This window comes from Bombus vosnesenskii, unplaced genomic scaffold, assembly GCF_011952255.1.
Source record: "Bombus vosnesenskii isolate JDL3184/JDL3185 unplaced genomic scaffold, Bvos_JDL3184-5_v1.1 scf7180000016279, whole genome shotgun sequence".
Taxonomy (NCBI): domain Eukaryota; kingdom Metazoa; phylum Arthropoda; class Insecta; order Hymenoptera; family Apidae; genus Bombus; species Bombus vosnesenskii.
The window spans coordinates 791,760-818,581 of NW_022884348.1; the positions used below are offsets into that span (position 1 = coordinate 791,760).

Here is a 26,822-nt window from a genome sequence, read left to right on the forward strand (position 1 = left end):
ATCTCCGGAAAGTTCTCGTAAAATTGCTCATCATCCGGCGGCAATATTCTCGATGAATCGCGCGGTCAAACGAGAAGTTCGCGCGACAATGCGCCGGTAATGAGGCCCCATCATAGCTGGTTCGCCGCAGAAGCGCAATAAATCAACAGGATAAAACACAGATAACCGTATGTTCATTAATTTCAATTTGATGGCACGTCGGAGGGATGGTCACGATGCGTTTCCGGGCGTGTGTCGTGAGAAAACAGCCGTTCATCGCGATTCCAAGGCCTATATTTACCTGAATAGGACAAAAACCACGTATCATACGAACCGATCGATTATATTTTTGAAACTCTACCGATACGATAGCGATAGCCGAGTGTCGAGAATGAAAGCGTTAACGTGAAAATGTTTCGCAACACGCGCCATATATTCGTGAAATGCGTCTACGACATTTCGGATATTTTCACGAGTCTGTGTCGCCGAATGAAACGTAAAAAGGTACTTTTTCTTGCAAATAAACGAACGATTCTCTTGGCGTCGTAACTTCGTCACAAGTCGTCACAAGTCATCACCGTTGCTTCTCGCAACGATAATAGCACTTGATGAATATTGCATGAGAGAAATTGACCGTTTTTCCCGTCAACGGATGACGTATCGCGAACCGGGAACGCTTAAACCGTACTTTTTTATCTTGCGTTATTCCCTTCGATCTAGCTCGTTCGCGCGAGTCGATATTTATGGTTCGCTCGCGACGCACGCCGAACGAATTGGCGTTTTTCTCCTCGTGATAGAGCTTTCTCCGTACGACCGTGTTCGACGGTGCACCATGGTCGTCAGACGGTCGTTTTTCATTGGCTACGACCTACATGCCGCGACGCTGCCGGAAATCAGCCGGTCGCCATATATTCTCGGCCAGCGACATTTCACGCGCCCGCCCATACTACGCGATTATACGGGGCTTAATTTGATCACAGAGATAAGGAAGCCGGCTATGCTAAATTGTTTTAAAAATCGGCCCATTCGCGGCAACGAGGTGTACCTCGTTTAAGTAACTGATTCGAGATTAAATCTCCTTTAGGTGAGGCGTTTTCGGTCGGTTTCGCCGAGGATGCGAGAATCTGGTTGAGCGAGCTGCAGGTTCCAGCGTTTCAACGCAAAGTGTATTGTTGTCGGCGTTATCGTGGGGTGTCGAGTCTTTGATAAAAGTGTTTAGTTTTTCGAATATTTGGTGTAGCGCGCGTGTGTTTTAGGGTTGGGTTTGCTTTAGGAGATAAAGATTTGTGAACGATGCGAGTATATTGGCGGTTTTTACAAAGATGCGGACGTTGGAGTCGTTCGAAGAAATTGTGTTTGCTTAATAAAATAATTAGCGAATTTTCCTTGGCGATTCTTTGATCTTAACTTTTACATTCTTTACTCTACCTGTGTAGAATGTACACTATATAGGCACTGCGTTGAATATTTTTCTTAATCTTTGGTCTAAAAACCTTTAATCCTTTGAATCTTCCTTTTTCTTTTGCGAATTTTAAGGGATATGGATAACTATTTTAGAAATTAAAAGCACACGAAATTACGTGTTTAACGATTATAGTATTCATACGATACTTTTTACAAGGAAACATAATTACAATACAATTAGAAACATTGGTTTAATAATATAGCGATAGCTCCGACTAATACAAAAATACGAATTGATTTTTATATACATATATTTTATACATAGACACTGTCATGTGTATGTCTCTGGGTACATGTACATATAGTAGAAACATACTACATTCTCAGAACACCGATTGATGGAAAATTCGAGGATGGTTTTTTATAAGAACGATTAAGGAAACAAGAAGAAAAATCGAATAAAGTTATCCGATATTAAACTACGGATCTTTATGCAAATTTGAATTTTTTATACTTTGGGTATTATTTGAATTCTCTGCACCTTGGTACCTACCTTTAAATTTTGTATAATTGCGTAAAAATCCACGCGTTGATTAACATTCTAATTAAAAAATCTTTATTCCTGTTCGAATTATTAACGTTTTTAAAATGGTCCAAAATAAATTCATTGCTCCCATATAAAATCCTCCTCCTTCGATTATCCGAATGCGTATTATAATTAGTTTGGATAATCTAGGTTCTGCTGTACTCGTATAATATTGTATGTGTACGAGCATATTCGGAAAAAAGGGCTCGAATTGTCTGTATAGGCAATGGACAGTTTAACAAATTACAATATCTTTGACACTGCGTATCATTGTGTGCCTCCTGACGTATATTCTCGTCTCGGTATCTGCTTGTCCTTACTGCAAATTACTCTGCAAGCCGGTATAGAGAGAAAAAGTCGACGATAATTAGTAGTACGTATCGAGTTGAAATCCGCTTAACACCTTTCCGATCGAAAGAATTTTTACAAAATCTGTGGGAAAGTAACCGGTTGAAATACAGTATCGCATCTTTCTTAGAACCGATTACAGACCAAGTTTCCTAAAAACCAATAAATTCTAATTATCCCTTCCACGCATATAAGTGTCGTTTAATTAAAGCGGGACCAAAAGGATTATCGAGACAACAAGGTAGATAAAGTTTCGAGGATTAAGTAATCCTGAGTTGTAAATTTCGTTATGCTAATCGCGGGATTCTTTGAAAGCTTCTCTCACGGTTTGGAAAAAGTAGATTAAAGACCTCTCGATTCCTTTCTTTCTTTCTTCGTTTTATTTGGTTTCCTTTTAGGATCTACCACGAGATTCCAGCGTAATTATAAGCATCTCTGACCGCTCAAATTAGAAGGTGATAATCACGTGTCGTATCGGAACATCGTAAATCGATCGATTCTGATTTCACCTTTTTTTTTTTAACACAGAGTGTATCTCACGGTAACTCGCTCTTTTGGATACCTCCAACTTATCGACGAGAGTCTCTTCTGGCATTTTTTCCAACACTGTGCTATTTGAAACTGTGTTACGAGCGTAAGTGCATGTTGAAAGCGTACATATAGTGTTCGACATTATTTTCCTCTTTTTTTTTCTAGATAAGAAAAGAGACCTAAGCATATTTTGAAGATTCTTAACAATTTTAAAAATCTATGACGTTTCAAGTAAGCCGACGTAGATAAAAATTCTACTATACTCTTTTTACGACGTTGACATTCAAAATTTTCCTTTCGTTTGATAACACGGAAGTCGATAAGTCGTGGTAGATTTACAAGCTCGTTGTTTCCCGCTAATTTCGTATTATACAGAGAGATTAAAAGTTCCATATTACGTATAGATTGACCCCAATTTTTAGACCGACTTGTATCAAAATTGTTTCCTAGAAGTAGCTTCTGCTATACGAGGTACTTCCGCAATTCTCGATTCTGTGTTCTACAAAAACGAAGGTACAAGGTAGACGATTAATCTGATGGATCGTCAAACTTCCTCTAATTATACTGTTCTCCGGATCTACGAAACGCGTATCGACTTGCGTTCAAAAATCTCAACTTGTCGCCAACAATACCATAAAGAACGCTGTAAACAACGTTCTAAAGAACGCACCGATAACCCGTAACAAGCGAGCTATTTTACAAGGAGTGCGTCGCATTTTCTCTGGTAAATTAACCACGTCATTAGCGTGGTGACCGATAAGACGACAGGATCCTGTGCGTTGCCAGCGTCTCTCTGTCCCTTCAATAATAATTCAGTCGATAGGCTCACGGTGAAATAAGCGCTCTCTGCGCTACTCTGTAGTATCCTCCTCCTGGCGAGGCACGCGGATTAGTCACGCGCCTCGTCACGCCGCGTTAATGACCCGCGGCTTTAACGAACAGCAACGTTCCAATTGATTCTCTGCATCGTTTCACACGCTCCTCACCGATTCGTCCGTAACGACGGAGAATATGACATGTCACTTCGTCTTCCAAGCGTTTATCGACACCAAACATCGGCGAAGGTGTACGTATACGTGCTATTTTCTCTAGTTTTTCTTTTTCCTCTCGGCGTATGAGAGCCGTCGAACTTTGTTTTGTAGCCACGGTGCAGATACGCGTTATTTTAGACGTTGCTTTACCCTGTCGGGAATAAATTAAAACAATTTTTCTCTTTTGCTACGAAGTATTGTTATTTATTGTTATTTGCAGCAGTAATCGTATATGTACATATACGTGAAATATCCGAAATAGGGTATTCGTTGCACTGTTTAGTAGGACGAAGCAATTTTCTATCACAGTCCCATATTTTTAATTATATTCACGAAAATATAAATTTACATAAGTATTCGCAGTGTAATTATTCGACTTGGATTACGAAGTTTCGTAACGATACAATGGCATAATGTTATAACTGTGGATATTTTTTAAACATTGTGTAAAAAATCAAAACCAAATAAAAAATTAATTGACAAAATATTATGCTGTAAAATTGCTCCTGTCCAAAACATGAAAAATGTGATTTATTTTTCTTCTCCTTCTGTGATCTTCAATCGTTACCATACATACAATACGCAGAATACTTAGAAATTTAACATATTATTTTATCGTATAACAAGATTTTTAATCTATCGCTCGTTTAACAAAACTTGCACAATCTACATTCGTTTAAAACCACGTATCGATTATCGAGCTTGATCGTATACAAATTTTTCTTTATATTCCAAGGAATAAACTCGTAGGGAGGAATATTATTCCTTAGCCTACGTTTATCGCTCAATTTTTCCACTGTATTACGTAATATCGTTTCCTTGATAAACTTACATTTTATGCACTAAATTGCAAAAAGTTCTTCGCGTTACGAAACATCCTACAGAAGAAATGCTTAGTCCCAATACATAAATTTGCAGTTCATAAACGGCTGTAAATAGGTATGCTAAAAAGTAAAGCATCTAATAGTCATTCAATTGAAGTTGATTGCTCAACAGCTTCAATGACCCAATAGAACACTTGATATCATTCGGTCTTCCTTAAGTTCGAAAACTTCATAAAAACTTGGCTCGTCCATTTCGCTGATCAACCGAACAAGCAACTTATTAAGTGCGCCGCTTCTTGACAATCTAAGTAAGAATTATTGAAGGTTGGATTGAAATGAGACACGCTTTAATGCTTGTTTGACGCTCGATTATTGCGCTATTCCTGTCTGTCGCGTTACAACATAATATAAAACGAACGATCTCTATATATTATTATCCGTTTCTATCTTCGAGCCCGTAAGTAGATTCATCGAATGCTCAATTATTATCGCGTTAAACGAAGCGTTTGAAACTTATTGCTCTTCTTCTTCCGCTCTTAACATATTAGCACGACACATATATGTACGTATGTATCCGCTTGTAATTCCAAAGATACTTCGTCACGATCAATCACGTACAAATTCGAGAAACACGACGCGCTTTACTTGTTCTTACTTTACACGGACGGAGCAGCGTCCATGCCTGTATTTTGCTGCCTCGTTTATTTTTACACGAATAATCGAGCATTCTTTCGTTTTAAATTACCAATTGAAGATCAATTTTACCAAGTAATTCATTAAAATCCATCGCCATAGTCGAATAAAATAAAGCAAGAAGTATACGCGGAAACTTAGCTGGTGTTTCCCTTCGTCGTATAATAATTTTTCAGGCAAAAAAGGCTATCGCGTATCCGAGGACAACACATTCTCACGAAATTACGAATAATATATCGGTTACCAGTTTTTGTTCAGCGGCAATTCTGGCCGCGGGAATTAATCACGGTCCCGCCGGTTTTTATGTGGTCACGATGGAATCAGGGCGAAATTGAATTAATCGCGAGGCGACACGCGCTGAGTCAGCCGACTCTTCTTGGCCATACTTCGTAAACATTTCATCATCGCACCGGATAGAAACTTGTCAACGATACAATGCCACGCTTTTCTTTTGTTAGATCGATTAATTTCGCGTAATAAGTGTACGCCGGTACTCGCTGTGGCACATTGACGCGAGACAGGAAGGAGAAACGAGGAGAGGAAAGGTAGGAGCGGTGAAAGTGTGGTTCGACCGGTAGACTCATCGATAAAGAGTTTTAAGCAGATCAGTATCTTAAATCTCGTCGAGATTTGTCAAGTTACTCGATGCCAAGCAACTCGTGACCGCTTTATCGGTGTGAATCTATCAATTTCAAATATCCTTCTTCCTATACTTGTTCCCGTTGATTAAAACGATCGATCAGACGACTCGCTTGAAACGACTTGAAAGGATATTTCAAGCAAAGTATCGAATAATCGTACCGTAAATAATTGTGTCAATGCGAAACGTTACGGATCCTTAAATCATTATCGAGTAGTACATAATACGAGTCTCTTCGAAACCAAATTAATCGACTCGTTAATCTCATTACATAGTACAGGATTAATATTCGTTTTTCAAGAAACCAATGACTTACTTCCACAAGTTCATTTATTTCGAGAAGATGACATAAACAACAGTAAATTGGAATTAGATTAAAAACATTGTAATCGTTTTAAAAATTCCCTTCGAATGTTCACACGTGCCAGAGACAGCGATGAGAACCTCGGATGTCAGCTCGTACCTACCTATCTCATCAACCGCGCTTCAACCCCCAAGTTAGCAATCACGAAAGAGTGACAAGCAGGATAAATTGCACCGACGGCTGCTAATCCGTCCATTTGGCTGTGGTACCGAAGACATAGACTTAATTGTTCTAGCTGCGAGCAAGTTAATCTTATACTTTTTTGTCGATACGGGCTACTTCGTCCATTTACCTAGTGGAACAGACCTCTCAATCGTGCGTAAGATTCTCGCGTAAAATTTCACCACGCTAATTTACCAAAGAATAACGTATAATTTTTCTAAATGATCGTTTGGCAAATTTTTGTAAATATCTCGTACGGTTTAAATTGATTTGCCGCCTGCCATAAATTAATATCTAAAAAAAGGAATTTCAACTGATCTGGAAATAAGAATAGAGAAAGCTTATAATTCGCGTGTACGTTAAAGAACCTGTACCCACGCACGATCATTGGATAAGCTTACATATAATACGCTGAAACGCACTCGAGGCAAACATTTAACACTGGAATATTGGCCAGTATCGAGAACGGAAGCAGGCAGAGCTGGCTGTCGTCACTACCGCGCAAGAATCTATAAAAATGGCAAAAACTAACCGCACTGTAATTTGAATAATGACAGTGTACTTTCGATCGCTATGAGGCATCTGGAATATTATTTATCCGTATAATCCGTAAAAATGAATTTTCTTTGGATAATATATGCGCGCAACGGCGAAATTTTGCATGTTCTGTAATTGGAGAATGAAATTGGTTTGCTGATTGTACCGGCGGAATTGGAGCGTACGTTTCGGTTGTTAAATGAATCGACGTATTATACATTCAGTTCGCTACGTTTACTATTTTGTTTTATCAAAGACTCTCGAATAAATATCCGATAAATATCCAGCGAATATTAATAAATATATTCATGAACGTTTTATACAACCATATTAAATTATAAAATAAATTGCTCCTTTTTTAATTTCTTTTGAAACGGGCTTGGGAGATATAGACTCGTGTGCGAAATATTTTTTTACGCAAAAACCTTTATACCACTTATAGACATAGGTATAATTTCTTAATTGGACCTTTTCGTACCTGCCATATTTAATCATGCAATTTTGTTCAATTTCTCGTAGATGCTTCGAAATAAGAATTTCAAGATATAATTCAAATTGAAAGTTGTTTTAATATCCGATTATATTTTTGGAAAATTTATTATCACTGTATATCTTAATCCTAATGCCACTGTCTTAATTTCTCAACACATCGAAACTACAACTCACTATCTATCGAACCTATCATTTTTACTCTCATGATATTAACCTTACTGTTACTATTCTGTCCATGCTCCGTGCAATTTCTCAACTCGTTGCATTACGCTCGTTGCTTTCGAGTTTACCGTGTTTGCAAATTTACAGCTTTTAAAAGCCTGCTATTTCTATCCTTATAACGCTAATTTTAGAATTCTGTCCATTGCCTGTATCAAACCTCCAACTACCAGGTTCCGTAGCATCGATCCTGCTGCACCTCGGCGTCAATAACACCCGTTACCATGTCAAACCATCAATAATTCCATTTATACAATCACCAGCCACAATCTTCGGATTTTTTCTGTCGAATGCGTGGATCGCGTGGCTGTAATAACGGTCCTGGTCAAGAAATCACATGATCGTCGATTTCTCGAGGTGGCGACCAAACGAGCAGTACTTTAATTTCTATTCGAAACGGGTCGTTGCTTAATTGTCTCTAGGGACACGTCCGCTTGCCTCGCGAAGCGAGCAAAAAGCGGGTCGTTATGCGAACAACTGGTATATTTTTGAATAAATGAAACGGATTTACAATCCATTGGCATCCTGTCCAACACATCAATCGCATCGTATCAACGACAAAAACTCTGTTAAGGAAAAACATAAAAATACACCGAAATGTGTAAGATCAATGGCATAATTGGAGATTACTAATTCATAAGCAGCGCTGAGAACCCAACGAGGGTTGCATTATGCCAGTTTTAGGTCGGTTTTGTCGTCGTTCGTCACGTATTAAATGTCGTTGGTCCTTGATACGATGAAGAAATAACGGTTTGATTATTTAGAATTCGACAATTTCGATCGGATCGCGTCTATGTCTTTTTACTTCTCTCGTAACTTTCATCTCAACTTCTATCTCTTTCTCGCCCCTCTGTCTCTTCCTTCGATTGTGATTCTGATTACGAGTAATTAAAAAGTTGCCGCGGAATGGTTGCCCGAGTTACTCGAGTCGTATTACGTCACGATAAATAAATGTCAGGGAATATACCGTAGCAGGTGCCGAGATCATGATTACACGATGAGCGACGAAATTTTTAATTAATAATCTTTTTCGCAGCGATTTTGATATGTCGAGAAGAATTATTTACGCTATCATTAGCAGCATACGTATTGGTACGATTAATGTAATGCCTGCATCGTTTCTCATGTTATTTTTGCCTCATTTGTTATAATAATAATATGATAATAAATTAAATTAATTAAAGATAGCTGAATCAATATGCATTTCAAATTTGCAACGTACAAAGTAAATATTAAAGCAAAGGATAAAAAGATTGGGCGCAACCTTAAGTATCTGTAGAGCAAACACGAGCTTATATGCCTCTTTGGTTCGTCTCTTCCTTTTTCATTCGAGACATACTCTTCAAAAATAAAAACTCGTCAGAGGTGTGCTAACTGTGTGACAAACAAAATACAAAAATTACACGCTTCGATTGGGTTTCACGAGAGTAGCTCGCTCGAGACATCAGTTTACATTAACAAATTGCCACTTTACGACATCCTTCCGTTCCCTGCCTTCGACTTGTCTTGCCGCTTCTCTTCTGAATTTCATTCAAACATCACCACTAGCGATGGGATCAAGTTCAATATGTATGTACCTACTTAAAAACCGGAACTAAATACAATATCTCAGGTCCGTTGCATATTGTTTATTATATTTGCAAGATACAACGATCGAGTTCGAATCTACTCGAAAGTATCATTTTCTCTCTTTTTTTTAAATATGTATAATACGATAGTTACGCGGTTTAGTGAGATCACTCAGTTTTGATCGTACGACCAAATTTTTCAACTCTGCCTTGAGAGATACGTAAGGGTTTAAAGGTAAAAATAAACAAAAGTTGAATATCTTTTCGATTTAGCTCGTTTAATGTACGAATTTCCAAGAAACGTTGGTTTTAACAAGTCTATTTCAACGTGTTTGCACAAACTATTGGCCTCAAAAAAGTAACCCAACGTTTCTGGTAATTTTTTAACGATTCCTTATTTTTTATAAAAAAAAAAAAAAGGAGCAGAGTCGAATAGCGAAAAGTAGGAAAGGAAACTAAGTAATTACCTTGGAACTTACTTGCGACGCATTTGAGCCCATCGCTAGTAATCACGATCAATTTTTTCTTCTCTCTCTCTCACTCTCACTCTCCTGATATGTCACGCGTTGGCGCGTGTATTCCTGTCAGAGGGTAAAACGAGCAGCTTATTTGATCGTACGTACGCGAAACAAGAACGAAAGGAGAAAAAGACACGGTCAACTCGGAGGCAGAGTGTTTACACGCTGGTGAAATTTACAGGACGCAGGTGAGCGGGATCACGCTGCGCGCTTCTGATCGCGTGTCAAATCGTAACGACGACAGTATCGCGTTCACCTTGAACGAGTCAAAGAGATAAGGCAGAGTGCTTAGAGGCGTTGCGTTGGTAATAGAGGGAGACTAGCATTGAAACTCGATTAAAAAACCCGATTACATGGAGTAACGACCCGTTTACAGGTATATACATACGTAGTATGCCGTTTCGTTCCAGTAAACGCGACTCTAGAATCGAACATATTTTTCTTCTCTTGTTTTTTTTTTTTTTTTTTTTTGTTGCTGCTCCTAAGAGAGGAATTGCTATTAAAAGACTCGTTTTTGATATACTGTAATATTATGCGATACTGGTGCATAGAACTCCATATACATATCTCCGATCGGGAGATGAATAGTTAACGTAACTGGAATTTATACATGTAGGAGTAGGCACGCTAATTCCTTCCACTATCTATAAATTAAATATCGTCAAATAATAGGAGTTTACGTTCAGATAAGTTGATTCAATTAGCGGCAGTTCAATTAGGGACTAATTAAAATTTCGTTCCAATAAATAGGCTCCTCTGATGATATTTAACAGTGTAATATGCGGTATTACGATGCTATGATAATAGGGTGTTACGTAGCGTTAATTGAAATATGAGCTGTATATTATTTCGCTAGAATCGAATAAAGTAATTTGAATCGTAAATGAAATTCTGCAAACACGAGTTACTTGCGCACGTATTTAACACTAGCTTCGGTAAACGAATGCATCTACTTTTCGTTTATCCGACACGTAAAAGTAAATCAACAACGCGCGTGACGCGTACACTGGTTTCTTCGTTTAGTAAAATGTTATCTGCATGTCGATATCCTCGCAACAATGTCTCTTCTTTATGAGATTCGTACACGCAGAGAATCTCGTAACGTAAGTCCTAGAAACGTTACTTAAACCCGGTACGAAAATCGATACTCTCGTTTCAGCTACTGAAAATCAGTTCTTGTTTGATTGTTCTTCTTCGTTTTGGTTTATTCTGTTCATTTGCGCGCGCTCTTGTTCGCGCCTTAATTTACGACTCCGCTGTGTTTCTTCCATCGATTATATACATCTTACTAATAGAATCGGTATCTCGATGTACAGATACATATGATCAAGTTCCAGTTTCGACCGTGTATCTCGAACTTTGCGCATAGAAAGCGTGCGCATCGCTAGTGCGTTGCTTTTTCGGGGATTCTTTAAAAGTTGAATTTCTTACGATCGTTCCATTAAAAAAAAAAAAGAAATGTTAAAAGAGATCGAGTAACATTTATAAATGATATCGCTTTTTACGCGTACTTGTGTGTCGCGACGTTGTTAATGACAAATTGTAAGAGGTGGAACAGATCGTTTCAATAGACGATGCCTCTATTACGCTAAAACGTGAGGTCTAAAGACACGTAGGAGCAATGTTTAAAAGGAATAAAATATAATAAATGCGTAATAAATAATAGCAAATGTTGGGAACAGAAAAAGGAACAGCGTACATCATGCACCGACACGACAATTCCATACAATAATTTCACATTTACTCGGGCCACACAAGAGTAGCCGGGACTTTCTTTCTTGATCGACGTTCAATTAAATCGCCGATACCGGCAACAATATTATTAGTATGATTTTTAGTCGCCATATACTGGGTTAACGATCACCTGCGATATAACACGCAGCAAATGTAATCGTAAAGCAGGAGTAGATAGAGGAAAGGAGGGACGGTTATTATTTGCGACATGTCTCTGCGATGTTATCGATAACTAGCGATTTAAGCTGTTGTGCGTCTTTAACTTGTAAAACGTTTGATTACTCGCCCCTTGGGTTATTTCAATTCCCATAATCGATACCTCGAGGTGAAAAACTCGTGGGTCGTTTTGCCGGAGCATTGTCAAAAATGCGCGTGATATATACTTTGTATTTCCATACGAGGAAAAATGGAAATGATTACACTGTATAGACTCGGATCAGAAAGGAGACCAAGTACGGTGGTACCAGGCACATCCGGTGCTACAGGATAAACGGACTTTCAAGTGATTGGCATGTGGAAAATTGGTAGTAGCAAGGAACCAAAAAGATCAACGTCGAAAATTCTTTCCGAATCCTGGGGTAAAGAACGTTTAACAACGATCGCTTCGTTAAATAAACAATATACCAAAGATCTATCGCGATAAAAAGCAAGCTATCGATCACTGCTAATAACCGCTGTAACAACGAACACCGCATAGGTCATCCTTGGCAGCAACCTAAATTAATTTCCCCTTTATCCATTCTGAATCGCACAGCCAACAAGAAGTATCTGATCAGAAAATGAGCTAATTACGGAGCAAATTAAATTCCAACGACGTTTCAACGACGTTGAACTCGATGAAACTTCGCGTTAATGCATCATGAGCCAATCGTTAATCGACCCGTTTGGTTTTTTTATTTTCCAGCAATATTTCAACGAACGTCTGTATCCAGGGGTCAACTGAGGATCCAAGGTGTTGCGACCTGTCTGTACCTGTGCATGGATTCCTGTGGTCTTCTGTACGGCTCGGTAAGTCAAGCTATTCGTCGGAAAAAGTTGCTCTTCCTTTCGATAAAATCGATTCGTAGCACGCCTCCGACAGGCGGTCGGAGCATTCCTCGGCTGAGAAAATCGAGCTGCCACGCGACACCCGCGCCTTGCCGCGACGTTTCTCTCCATTCCGTGATACCCTATCGCTATCATCTAAATCGTAGAAACGCAGCCGGGAGAAGAAAATCGGCTCGTGCGATGCCAGCTATAGATCTCGATCGGGTGAACTTGCTTATTTCGTTAACGAACGCGATCTTACAATTACCGATTTCGGTCCGATTGTCGCTAACGACGAGCTAGAGTTAATACGCGTAGAAGAATTTCGTGGCAGTTTCGTTGGTCGTTACGTGGTCTTTTTGTAGAGTCGAGCGAGTCGAACGAGGATAAAACGTAACCGACGTAACAAGGAACAAACGACGCAAAGCAAGTATCTGTAAGAGAACGATTTTTAAACATCTAGGCGGTTAAACGAATAACAGTCGCGAGCCAACTTTTCTAACGATCTAAAGTGGCATTTTGCCTGGCGATTGATCGCAATAAATACGAACGTTCGAATTCGTGAACGAGAAGACGAATCGGCGGTCGTCGGCACGATCAACGTTTTCGAGACTTAATTAAAGTAGATGACGTTTGATCGGAATACAGGAGCGGCTATGCCGAGCCTGAGAAACAGGTTTAGCCCTTAACTGCTATCGTTCCCTGTTTCGTTCGTTTTTTCCACCGCGTCGCTGTAACTAGTACCGAACAAAAGGAATGCGTTCTCCTGGGGTTGATACACTCTTGACTGTGTACCATTTCGCAGGAGGATACATTTAATGACCGATTAATCTTGTTACTTTGGCGATTTTTGCCGCGTTTCCACGGCCATCCGTGTAACAAGGAAATTGGAATTTGATTCGATTTCGTAGGAAAGCTAGGTTTCAGTGTCGGTACATATAAACCATCCGGACTTAATGCTTCGAATTCTTTCCAACCTTGGAAATTGATGCTTTCTCCCGTGATTAATTGCCACGATTTCAGCTCATTCTTCGTTGTTCGTCGAAACGAGGTTCACGTTGCCCTTTCACACCATTTTCCAAGCTATCGAACGTAGAACATAGAACGATGAGATCTTTCAAGCAGGATTAATGGCGATGGCCTATATCCGAATCCTGCGACGTATATTCTCTTCGTTCTTCTTATTTTACCACGAATCTTAATATTACACATTTGTCGACTTAAAATTAGAGACGTGGCAAAAATCTGTTAACGTTTACGATTCCCCTTTAACCGTATCTCACTCGATACCATACCATAAAGCGATATCGGACGAGACTACAATTTGCAAAACGATATCCGAGCTTAACGCGTAAACGCAGATTTCCGAATATAGAATACACGGATAAAAGCACGGACACACGGATAGGTATCGAACTTCGATCGACTAAACCAACGACATTTAATAAGTTTTAAGAAGCAATTTCGCCTACCATCCAGCGAACTGTGCACAAATGTTTATCGTTGCAAAAGGACGAAACCGAAACTGTATACTCGAATCGCCGGTATTTCATCCAGCGAACACCCTTTAATCAAACAAGCTGACAGTGCAGGTACACTCGAGCGAACAATAATTTCGACTTAACGTCACGAATTCCAGTGTAATCTAGAGCGTGGAGAACGACCTAGCACCGTTGATTAAAACCAGCTGATATGCGAGCGACACAAAATCAAACTGGACGTACATCGTGATAGTGTGCAATGCGCGTAAGATACGGAACGCGGTCCGAGGTAGTCTTCGTGTACCGTTTCGACGGCGCTCAACTCTCTCTCTCTCTCTCTCTCTCTCTCTTCCCCTCTTTCTTCTTCCGTCTTTGTACAGGGTGATTCACGGAATTGATACAAGTAACATTTCCTTTTTGCTTAAAGTTAAAAGAAAATGTCAGAGGATAAGGAGAAACGACTCGAGAAGGACTGGATTTCCACCACATGCAAATAATACGCGTGTATTTCTCGTGTAAACGGTAGCACGAAGATTTGTTTGAATAAAAAAGCAGGTGCAGCGTCCATCGATAGCGTAACAATGTTTTTCACGTGGCGAACAATTTACAGGTAATTTAGGTGGAACGACGACTCATCCTGTGCACAAATATACGCATTGTGCACATTCCTTTGTACACCGAAATATCGATCTTTGATCCATCTCGAACCATTCGTCCTCTCTAACGTCTTTTCTATTAGATCGACGCGTACGTAAGATAAATACCGTTTCCTCGAGATTTGAATTTACCTGGCTAATATTACCACTCGTTAAAGTTTGTCCCATCGATTCAAACTTAACGACTCGACATGATTTGTCCCTGTTGCGCGAATCACCCTGTACATATAACTATCGAAGCTAGAACTATGTGACAAGGACGAGAATTCAAAGAGGTCTTTGACGCTCGACGATTAAGCAGACTGATCGAAGAGGCAAAGGAGATTGAAATAAAGACGTGGTAAACGTCTCCAGACTCGAAGCTAGTCTCGTTAAAAAGCGCGTTTCATTAAAGTGGTCTGGTACGTTTCGAGCCGTATCAGGAATGGAAACATCGAACAAAATCGTATCGTACATCTAGTCGGTCCGCTCTCGGAATGTACTTGGATGGATGTTTCAGCTAATAAAGACCGCCGCGTATCTGCATGCTAGCAATCACGGACACACCATCACCAACCCGTGGATTTGTTACTATGTCGGGGATCGTAGTATCCGCTGTCTGTTCGATAGGACTGCTCCATTACTCATATGACTGGCCGATTTTCGATGCAAACTTTCATCCTTTAACTTCTTCTTTCGATAACAGACTTTGTAGGTACGTCGTTAGCACGGTAAGAATTTTTGGTTACGAACGTTTGCCGGAGATCGATGATGGCGATTACTGGAATGGACAATGAACTGGAGCAGCTTGCGGAACAGGTTCAATTGATAAGGGGCAAGCGTGGTATTGGAATTACCGGTTTGATTCGAGTTTTCATGTTTTTACATTTTTTGATTAATAAGATATGGAATTTGAGAAATGAATTCACGTTTCGAGCAATGATATATGTGTAAGACGTACTTGGAACATTTCAAGAGAAGGTATCGAAGAAAACGTATCAAGAGGATTTTACGTAAAATATATTTTTCTTACTGTAGACGCCATAGTATTTATCGATCAAATATTTTTCTACTTTATTCGTTCTACAAACTCTACAAATTCAAATACAAGATCGACGTATTTCTTATCAACAACCTGTATTATCGCTATCGTTGAACAGGATAACATGGTAAATATAGTTTTACCGATCGATTCGCGTAATCGCGTATAAGATAAAGTACAGCTACCTATTTCCGACAGTTAGCTCAATTCCCACGCGTTCCTTTCTCTGGAATTTATCAAAATTCACGCTAACAGAAATCGCATTCGTTTTGAACTCTCGTTACGATAACTCCGTGGCGGCAACTTTTGCCTTTCGTCGTTGGTGTTCCACCAACGAAGGTCGATAAAGGAAGAAACACCGCGAACAACGATGAGACGAGGTAGCAATTGATTTTGCACGTAATTCGAGATCGCGCGACTCTCTGAAAGTTGCGAGTCTACCCAAAGGGATTCGCAATGAAGAAATCACAGGGCGAACCGCGATAAATTCACGGATGTCCAATTTACATTCTCAGCGGGGCACTGTGCATAGAGGGATCGAATAGTGCACCCAAGTTCCAACGCGAACTCGAGACCGGTGTATCTGATAACTAATCTACATAACACGAGCAGCTAGGCAAACATTTCATTGGTGTTGGTACGCGGCCGGTAACGGATTAATGTTCTGTTTGGCTGGCTTGTCAGGTAAACCGTGCACGACGTAATTCCTGCACCGCGAGTACCTGCTATTTTCGCCCGATCGAAAGCGACGCGACGACGCGGGCCCCGATTCCAGAACGAATTAACATTCCTGCCCTACGCGACAATCTCGCGAATCATTATCGCCAAATTATTAATTAGCCTATAATGGACAGGGCAAACGATAAGCAAATAGGTTCGCGGCAATTAGTACCTATCACCTGATAAGTCAAGCGGTTGAAATTCTGTTTGCGAATGGAGGGGATAAAAGGATAAATTTGTAGTTGGTCGTTTCTGTCGTTTATCGTGGTCGATCGCCTGTCAAAAATCATATTACTTTTCGATCGTTTATTTTCTTTATCGGTATTTAATCTTTAATGGCTGTACATTCCACGAGGATCGACAAAGCGACGAAGATCGATTCGCATAACCGAATTAAAAAAACAGAAAATTCGTACTTGTCGTACGCAGCTGGAAAAGCTCGTCGTATCCGAGTAAAATTATTAATATATCTATATCTTAGGAAATTATTATCAGAAATAGGAGTAAATGGACAATAGAATGATAGTTGGATAAAATGAGAGGCTATTAGCTGAAAAATTGCAAGTGCAAACTCGAAGATCCTAACGAGTAGATATATTTGAAGATTTATCGATATTGACTTTTCGGAATAAGCAACCGTGTTTGGACTTTGCCCTGGCATTCTGGGCCAACGGTTCGTAAACATCGCGGTCTACCGGTTTAGGGCAAGCCCGAAACCGAGGGTTTCAAATCCCAACTGTCTCCATTTATATCGAGGGATGTTTCGATTGCCTGAGCAAACCGATGATTCGTCTCGAAAGATCTAACCGGATGCTCGACCCGGAAGATATTACCGGAAGTCGTTTAATTTGATTGGCCAATCGAATTCCGGTAAGATCTTCCGGGTTGAGCATCTGGTTAGAATTTCCGAGTTGAGTCATCGGTTTGATCGGCCAACCGAAACATCGCGCAGTATAAATGGAGACAGTCGGCTATAGAACCGTCAGTTTCAGGTCTGCCCTGAACAAGTAGACGTCAATGTGCAGGAAACGTTGACCAAAATACAAGCGCCATTTCTCACACGGTCGATCAAGTGTTTATCCCGAAATGTCAATGTCGAGATACCTTGACCATCTCTCAAGTCCATAATCGAAGATATCGAGTAAGCTCGTAAAAGGATTGCGATATACATATAGATTTAAGTTTCGGCAATGAGAGAAAAACATCAAGTTATACGGCTCGTAAGGAATAAAGGCTACGTGTAAACTATATGTCGAGAAAGATCGAGCTAAATACAACTGGTGTTTGCACGAGTAATTCATTTTCACGTCCAGTTTAATTTATATCTATTTGCTACTAATTGAACTTGCTTTCCTTTCGCCAATTCGTATACGTTTATGCACGAGTATACGTGTACATAAACAACGATACAGTCTTCTACCAAATAATTCAATTATGCAAATGCGATTTTACTTCGTGAAAATTGCGATCTCGGTAAACGTGTATTTTTATTTAAGACGAGTATTTAAACGGCGCACAAACTATCCCTTAAAACACAGTTGTTACGTAGAAATCTAATCGAGTTATCGTGATAGTCATCTCGGAACAAGTAATATCGATAAATTTAAAAGTACGTCCGTAGGATTCGAGTTTACTAGCGGTTACGTATGCAAATTTATTCGGAGAGCAACAATACAGTGGCGATTTTTAACGTAGTCGACTATTCCGAGACGAGTCCGACATGCGAGGTAAAATTTCAGCGATGACACTTCGTAACATCCGGTACGAGCAAATCTAAAACGGATCGTAAAAACGACAGAGAGATCGGTATCTCGAATTTATGCAACAAGGCTGCGTCGCGTTCGTAAACAACGTTTCGCATTATTGTATACAAATAAGCCGCGTGCTGCACGATGAAAAACGCGCATCGATGTAAGAAACCCGCAGATCAACGTTTCTGATAACTCGCAGTTCCAAGATCAAGCTATCACGAGCAAGGTGGTCATAGATATTTTTCTTCTTTCTTCATAGAAGCATCGTTGCCTCGAGTGACTTCTCTGGAACTACCTCTCGGACATAGTTGTTCAAGTGTAATTACTGTGGCGAAGCGTTACCGAGATATTATTGAATAACTGGTTTCGAATTCAAGGATTTAATTTTATCGGTAGAACGTACACGATAATGTAGCTGTAACGAGGAATGCTGGAATTCTTTATTGTTATCGAAATTCGGATTTTTCTTGTATTCGATTTTAATTGGCCACAGCTACCTTATCGCGTGGATATATTTAAAACGCAAGCATTAAGAGAAATTGCCAAAAGATTATCAAAACAAGTTATACGTATTTAATGAATTTTTCTTCGATCTTGCTACGGATGTCTTAAACATTGCAACCTATATCTTAATTGAAACGAACGAAGACCTTGAAAACGATTAAAAATTTATAAGAAACTTCGTTTGATATCCTTTCGCGCGTTACGTCAAACGATCAGGTCGCCATCTCAATAATAACGCCGGGGGAACGAGAATATCTTACTCGCGTAATCTTTCCGTCGGTCGACGACTGGGTCGCGTCTTCGTCGTGTTCGCATTTTCCAAGCGCTTAAAGGATCATGTCATAATCACAGATCCGGCACCTCGTAATTTCATGGTAATAAGTGCACGAAAGACGACCGCCATATTGATTCGATCGACCGTGAAATTTTAGCTTAATTACAAGCATTTCGCTCGTAATCAACTGCCGCGGCATCCCCGTCGGCTAGAATCAATCGAGGGGTAAGAAAAGTCGCGGCACCGGTCTCGCTCATAAATTATAGTTATTAAGGGATGACGGCAGTCGAACGTCGATTAAAGAAACCATCGATTCAATGGGTCCAACAGGTTCAATTACTAATATATCGTTCTCGACGAATCATTTGCCAATCCACCGAAACATCGAGAATGTTTCTTCTAAGAAAATAAGATTTCAGCAAGAGGATAGAACTTTGAATACCATCGATGAAGAAGGAAAGACAAATCTTCGGATAACGTGGTATATCGTCACATATTATATAGTCAACGTGAAAGAAAACGTCATACGTAAAATCACGATTACGTCATTTTTTTAGCCAAGATAATCGAAACAACTTGAAGCAATTGGAATATAAAGGTTCGTGTCGTATAGCAAGAAATCGCTACGTTTAATGGCTATTATACATGTACGGAGGATACAAGTTTTTGGTCCACGCATAAATAAGTCCTAATTTTATTTTAATTTAAATCGTGTAGTAATCAAATTCTTTTTACACAACTTTAATAGCACCGCGTTATAACACCGTATTAAACTACACGATAGATAGGTTCGTGTAAACGTTTGCTTTTAAACGCTCGATATTTTCACATACCGATAATGGCACCTACTTTGCATAAATATTACTCTCGATATAACGTACTAGTGTTTTATTTTATTTATTAATTTGTTATTTATTAATCTACGTCCAATTACTCGGATTATATTTAATTTACTATCGTACGATATAGGATCTTCTTAGTATGAGAACGTTTTGTTAAAAAGAATTTGTTTCGTTTGTCAATGAATTTCCACGAACGTTGGTCCCGTAAAGACGTTAATGTGCAAACGTTGGTGGTAACCGCAGCGTGTCGACTCGTTGTTCCGCGTATAACGCGTAACATTTAACGCGTTGGTTCCCATATACTGTACGACATTTAGCACAATTTCTACGTGATGCGTATTAAGTTATAGGAATCATGTGACACACGATGGTTCATCGCGTATATCTCTTCTACGAATCGTTGATTGGTTAAAAAGCAGCGTACATGGGCGTTTCTACCGTAATATCTGTAATGGAACTTAATTTCGTGCTCTACTAATTACGTTACTCTCGTTAGTTTTAACGCTGGAATAAACTGCAAACAGTACGGTATCGATCAAATATATGAATAATACATCCACGTGGAAGAAAATAAAAATGCGGATACATTCACCGAATATTCATAAATAGAAATGAAAGCTTTACAGTCGAATAGCTTCTTTCGTCATTTTAATGAATATATGTATTAAATTAACATCTAATTAACACACCCTATAATTTCGTATCTGATATCTTACATTAACCCAGAATGCTTAAAGAAGCAAGACAAAAACCGCGATAAACTACGGTAGAAGTCAACGTTCGCTCTGAAACATTCGTAATAACGACACATCTCTATAATACGAGACTTCTTGCACAAGAATTTACTCCAATACCTACGACCGGGTACACGTACAGGTTAAAATATGGAATTACAGTCTCCACTATTGGATCAATTCCCGATATAGCTGGAAAACTTATAAATCGTAATTATTCCCGGACGGAGAAGGCGTGAATCGTTCGATTAAAGTGTAACCTAACTTCAAACTCGAGACAAATGAATCGAGCCAGTGTCTTCGGAGGATTAAATGATTCCGATTATAAATTCTCTCGTGTTGATCGCGAGCGTGTTGCCTCGTAGCAGCTCGGCGAGAAGAGAAGAGACGAGAAGAGAGGAGAAGCGGAACGCACGAGAGTCGAAGAGGGCCGAGCGTGAAATTCGGGCGTAATTACCAGATCCTCTCTCACACAAAACACATAATTATACTTTCGGTTTGGAAGAAGCCGATGCTCGAAGGAATATACCTCGACAACGCCTTCTAGAACCATACAGACTCACGAAACAAGCTTTGGTTCCCCTATATTTGCTCGTTTATAAGAAGTGGCCTTATTAGCGTAGAAATCGATGTTTGCACTGACGCGATCGATAACGTGATATTAGGATTTTTATGCTTGTCGATCTGCTCAGGTAAGGTGGTTCTTCTTATTGCTTCTCTTTCACGTCGAAGATCGGATTAATGAGATTACGCTGAAAGGTGAAAGCAGTTATCCGATGTTTATTTTATAATGTCAACTTTCCGCCTTGTCACCATTTATTAGCGCGGAGTTTCTACCACGTGAAAAGTCATGATCGGGAAACGAGATCGATAGAGTTGCGTTTAACGTGATTGTTATCGATTGATTTGCAATTTTTCATCGCGCGGGTAAATGTCCTCTAATTCCTACGTATATACACGTTCGCGTTAGTTTGGAATTTTATCGATATAATCCCCGCAACTGTGTCTCACCGTGGTGCGATAAAATTTCAACATGTTTCGTACGTGCCTATAACAGTCGCGGTATATCATACACATAAAAGTTTTCAATGGTAATTTTTCATTGTATTTCGTATTGTTGTTTCTCTTATAAGTTGTTTTTATTTCTAAATCAGAGACAGTTATTTTAAGAATTAATAAGAACGTATCGGATCGAGGAAAAAGTTGGTCCTGTTTTTTGTAAAACGATGGAGCCGGCTGCGATCAATCGCGGATGTCTTCGGTATTGTTTATACGACTTATTAGCGTTCGAGGGACTTTAACTTTAACGCAATTCTGCAAAGAACTTTTGTATTTTCTACATTGGTCGTCGATTTAAACGAAGGGAAAAAACGCAACTGAGACTGGGAAAAAGAGATAAAAATTATACAAACAGCGGACGAACTTTTTGTATCTTTTTCCTCGGTATCCCATTCTTATTCTCGTATTCTGTTTCTTTTATTGCAACCGCTGTAACGCAGTTCAAACTGGTCGCATTAATCTACTTGTAATCGATGCTGATCGGATAGTGGAACACTCGGTTGAACGTTGATCTGGCAATTGAACATTCGCTGCAACATTGTATTTGAATAAAGTTGATGGTTTCTGTCAGTCATTCTGATGGTAAGCCATGACGAATCGATATCGTAAACCGCTCTTAAAGATCCGCTTGAATAACTAAAACGTGGATTGCGAAAAGAAGTATTTTAATACGAAGTAGTTGAAGACGGAAATAATCGGAAATAATCGGATAGATTGGAAGATACGAGTCTCTTGAAAATAAGCGATGAATCCGCGATGCCTTTTAAAATACGAATAACGTTAGCTTAATCGCTTACTTAATTGCTTCCGTACGACTAATTTTTGTTAGAATTTAATCTTGAAGTTAAGATTAATAATCCGTGGAAGACACGATGTTTATGTTGAAATAATATTATGTGATATTTATTAAACAAAATTACAAAAAAATATAAGTGAGCGTTATGGAATGTTGACAGTTGGCTAGTTACTCTCAGACTGACTGTACGTAGTGACCCTTAAAAGATTTTCAACCCCACTGTCTATACAGTAGCGAGTATGACCTGTGTAAGTGTCCTGTTCAAATGCCTGTGTAGGCGTCGTGTTCCAACAATTTTATTGATATCTTTTGAATGTCCAAAAGGGTAAGGAAAAAGCATCGGTACTTGATCCGAAAATCGCGACTTCCAATGTCTTCGAAATTTGTGAAATACCCACAAGCGAGTAATTTCATATTCCATTCGCATCGTACGTACATCATCGTTCTATTTTATCATAAAGAAAGAACGGGGGGCATCGCGTTTAAACTTTGTCACTGGGTTACAAATTCGTAATCAGAGGTACGTAGCAATCTCCGTTAAATCAAGATCTACGTACGTAGTATTTTTAAATATCCACTGGCGTCTGGAAGGAGCTGTAGACATAAACGCGCGTTAACCTGTTTCTACGAGGTATCGCTGCCTTGTAATTAAAACAGCTATATCTGTCGTTACACCCTGCCAGCTGGTCAGCGATTAAACTAAAGGAAAAAATGGAGTTCCGTTTGCCGGCAGTCGTACAGATTTTCTAATTATTGCTTTCCACCTATCTCCTAATTCATACGTATCCCTGACACGGACGGCGCTACGCGGGGTGGCGGTCATTTATCAATGAAAGATAGGAAGAGGAGCCGCGTGTAAAATCTGTCACGCGACCTGCAAGCGTTGCGCGGCGAGATCGGCGCGATTTGAAATCGAATATACGTAATACGTGTTAAATACGGTACACTTGATAATGACGTTTATCGATATAATGGATCTATTCTCATTTTCCACTTTTCTTCACCGTTATTCGATTTTCTATTAACCAATCTTCCATTAATCGGTGTTCCGATAATAATCGAGATTATTCTGCCATTCGTTCTCGGATCTGCTCAGAGAATCGCTATACCAGTCACGCCGCTCGGCGCTATGAAATTTCTCGTTCCGTGGGCCATCCCAGTGAAGATGTAACGCCTGCAAACGATATCTGAAAACATCCGCCGTGGATGCTTCTCTCGGACGTCTTTTTTCTTCGCTTTTTTCAATCGCCAACAGCTTTCGATAAATCGATTCACGTGGTGTTTCTACTGTTACTTTATTAACAACTGAGAAGGAAATGACCGCGCATACGATCGTATGATGTAAAATACCGCGATGGAACCGTATTATTAAGAAGGGCAATAGCTACGGAAAGAGAAGCACGCGTCTGATATACGGTAGCTCGATACTGGCGTGGAATATCTGGCTGTAACTTTGCCTTCGTCTAAAAATCAAGATTTAAGAGAGACGCACGCTAGCTGTAAGATGCGTGCACCAGGCAACGGACTTTTTGTACAAACGTATAGCGCGAATTGGAAGAAACGAAGCGCGTTCTTCTTCTTCTTCTTGCGTGAGACGCGATTTGAGATGCTTCTCAAACGCTACAACCGTTTCACGCTTGATATACGGGCATTTTTCTGAATTTTATGATATACTGTTTCAAGGCGCAGTTCTCCTCGTATTTTCATAACAGTACATCGATTAAAAGGGGAACTCGTGTTTACACTGTCAAGCGTGGATTCTTTATAACAGAATAATCTCGAATATCTGGTATTTTAAGACGACGTTGAAAGTAATTAACAACCATCGAGTTTCTCATTGTCCTTTTTCGAAGCACAAACTCGTTAAAACACACTGTGAATCGATATCCAAGGATCGAGTTTGCGCTCGTTCCAACGAAACGCGGATTCACAGGATGATTCAAGGCTGAAAATGAAGTATCGCGTTCGAGATCGAGACTAACTACTCGCGCACATTCTTCTGCGAGATAAAATCGATAGAGGAGAGCTGCTTTTCTATGCTGTATTAATCGTGGCTTCCCGGAGGAAAATGCCACGGAACGCAAGGTAGAGGATCGAAGAAGCAGGGTGGATCGTGAGCGAGAAAAGGAATCACCGTCTGATTATCGGTCTGTGCCTACCTCGCGCAAACGAAACGCCTGGCGAGCTACAGGAGGAAGTCTCATAGGTCTAGAATAGCGTTGAAGGTCGTTTGAATGCCGACTGCATCCTGTGGCTCGCGCGAGTTCACCTTGCTAGAATTTGTTTTTGTCACGTGCTCGCATTCCATGCATCGAGTCCTGCATTTCCTTTTAATTCTCCCTCCTTCTCTCTGTCTGCGATCTAATGGAACCCCATGTCCTTTGCATTTAGATAAATCAATATGAGAAAAGCGGTTCGGTCGAACGAATATAACTTCGATGGTTCTGTGCATAATTTTATTATACGTGTTCTTTTTAATGCGTATATATGTTTTCGTATCGTTGGTTTTTATCGATTCGTCGTAGAACGGAGGTCGCAAGTTGTGCCATTTACCGCGCGTGACACGTTTTTCTGCAATTACGCACATTTCCTCTAAATGATGCCAAAGAAACGGATGGCAAGTTGCGCTCTAACGAAATCTCACGCGATTTAAAGAAATACACAGCGTGTGATAAAATTCAGCGTATTATTTTAGTGCGAAAAGTTATTAATTAATCGAAAAGTAGGTACCATATCGAAAAGCGTTGTTAGATCAGCCATCAGGTAATGCAAATTTTCTTATTATGCGGATGAATTTAAAGCAAAGTATTCTTCGTGATAAGAGTCTCGTAAAAAAGTAAATATAACAATACACGGTATATCGATAGTACTCGTTCAGTGAATAAGACGTATAATAACGTAGCGTTATACCTAAATACGTATAGACGTGTATAACATACGCCAACACAAATAAATGAATAGAAATTACGCTTAACTACTTGCGAATACTTGGTATATTAATTAATCGTCGGAAATATTTGCAACAGGATTCGAGCTAAATATCAAGTCTCGTTTATAGCAAAATACGTTAGGAATATCTGCGATTCCGACTGATCGTAAGTACTTCGCCCGTTGATTTATGCATTTCCGTTATCGGGACCTTCAGAAGGACTCCTCGAAGGAATATTTCGTAGCGCGTCCTTCGGCGCTTCCTCTATTTACCGATCTTGCAGCTTGAAAGATACAATCTGCGAACAGGTGAATCATTTTTAACCCTCTCATTAAACCCGGGAATTCGCAAGGAAACAAGATCTTATCGCACATTTTTCCACCGAACTTTTCTCAGCTCCCGTTTCACCACCGATCCACATCCCTCGCAATAAGAGTAACGCGTCGTCCTCGGTATTAATGCTACGCTCATCCTTCAATATGTAATTAATAATACAGAGGGTCGAGTCGTAAAAACGCGTTTAATTGACAGCCCAGAAGGCAGTCGAACGGACGTGTAACCATTATCCTTATCGTGGATTTAAATGAAGCCGAAGATTTTACTCGCTCTAATCAGGCATGTACCTAACAAACCGTCGAAGCAAGGCCTTCTCCGGAATAAATAAACAAATCACCGAGCTAGATCTGGAGCGCACGGCAGAATAAGTCGGAGAATTATGTTCGCGTGTCTCGAATGCGCTGACCAACAGAACTTGCTCCCGTCGCGTATGTTCGCCGACCAGATTTTTTCGGATAGCATTCGTACGCATTTATCGGCAATTGCCTACTCGATTAACCTACGACGACTATTTAACCGTGATTTAGAAAGATCAGCATCGATCACGTGGCATTTCGCCAAGCGAACCACGGTTTCTTCTAATTTTCTTTGCTTCTCGCGTTTCTTTCTCTTTGGAAGCTGCATTTCTGATTAGCCACAGGTGAACGATCATTTGAGACTTGTATTTCTTCTTTCGACCCCGTCCAAGCGAAACGTAAAGACACTACAAATGATACAATACATGTCGATGCTTATGGTATGGTCTACGTATGGTACACGGTTCACGATGATGGATGATGGTCGTGGATCGTAAGAAAAAATTGCCTGCGAACATTGAAAGCAAAGTTAAATATATCCAGCACTTGGATCATCGATTAAACTGATTCGAATTAAGTTCGATTCCAAATAATACTATTATTTCGCTTTATAAGAAGCAGCGTTAAACTGACTTTTTTACGCTATTTCAATTTCAGCCAGTGAAATATTCGATAAATTATCGTATAGGTACTGCTAAATAAAGAATACGCGAGGCATTCAACGAGTTTGCCGTGTCATTTATTTCGAACGAATCTAAAGTTCTCCG

At 39.8% G+C, this 26,822-nt stretch overlaps 1 protein-coding gene across 5 annotated transcripts in view; it reads left to right on the forward strand.

Annotated features, from left to right (window-relative positions):
• LOC117242771 overlaps positions 1-26,822 on the forward strand; it is a 147,168-nt gene that overhangs the window by 85,195 nt on the left and 35,151 nt on the right. For all 5 annotated transcript variants that reach the window (XR_004495334.1, XR_004495335.1, XM_033509689.1 and 2 more), the window contains exon 2: positions 12,535-12,638. Coding sequence is in view for 3 of the 5 variants with exons in the window: in XM_033509689.1 (XP_033365580.1) it covers positions 12,535-12,638 (104 nt within the window). In the remaining 2 variants the exon portion in view is untranslated. The remainder of the gene's footprint in view (positions 1-12,534; positions 12,639-26,822) is intronic.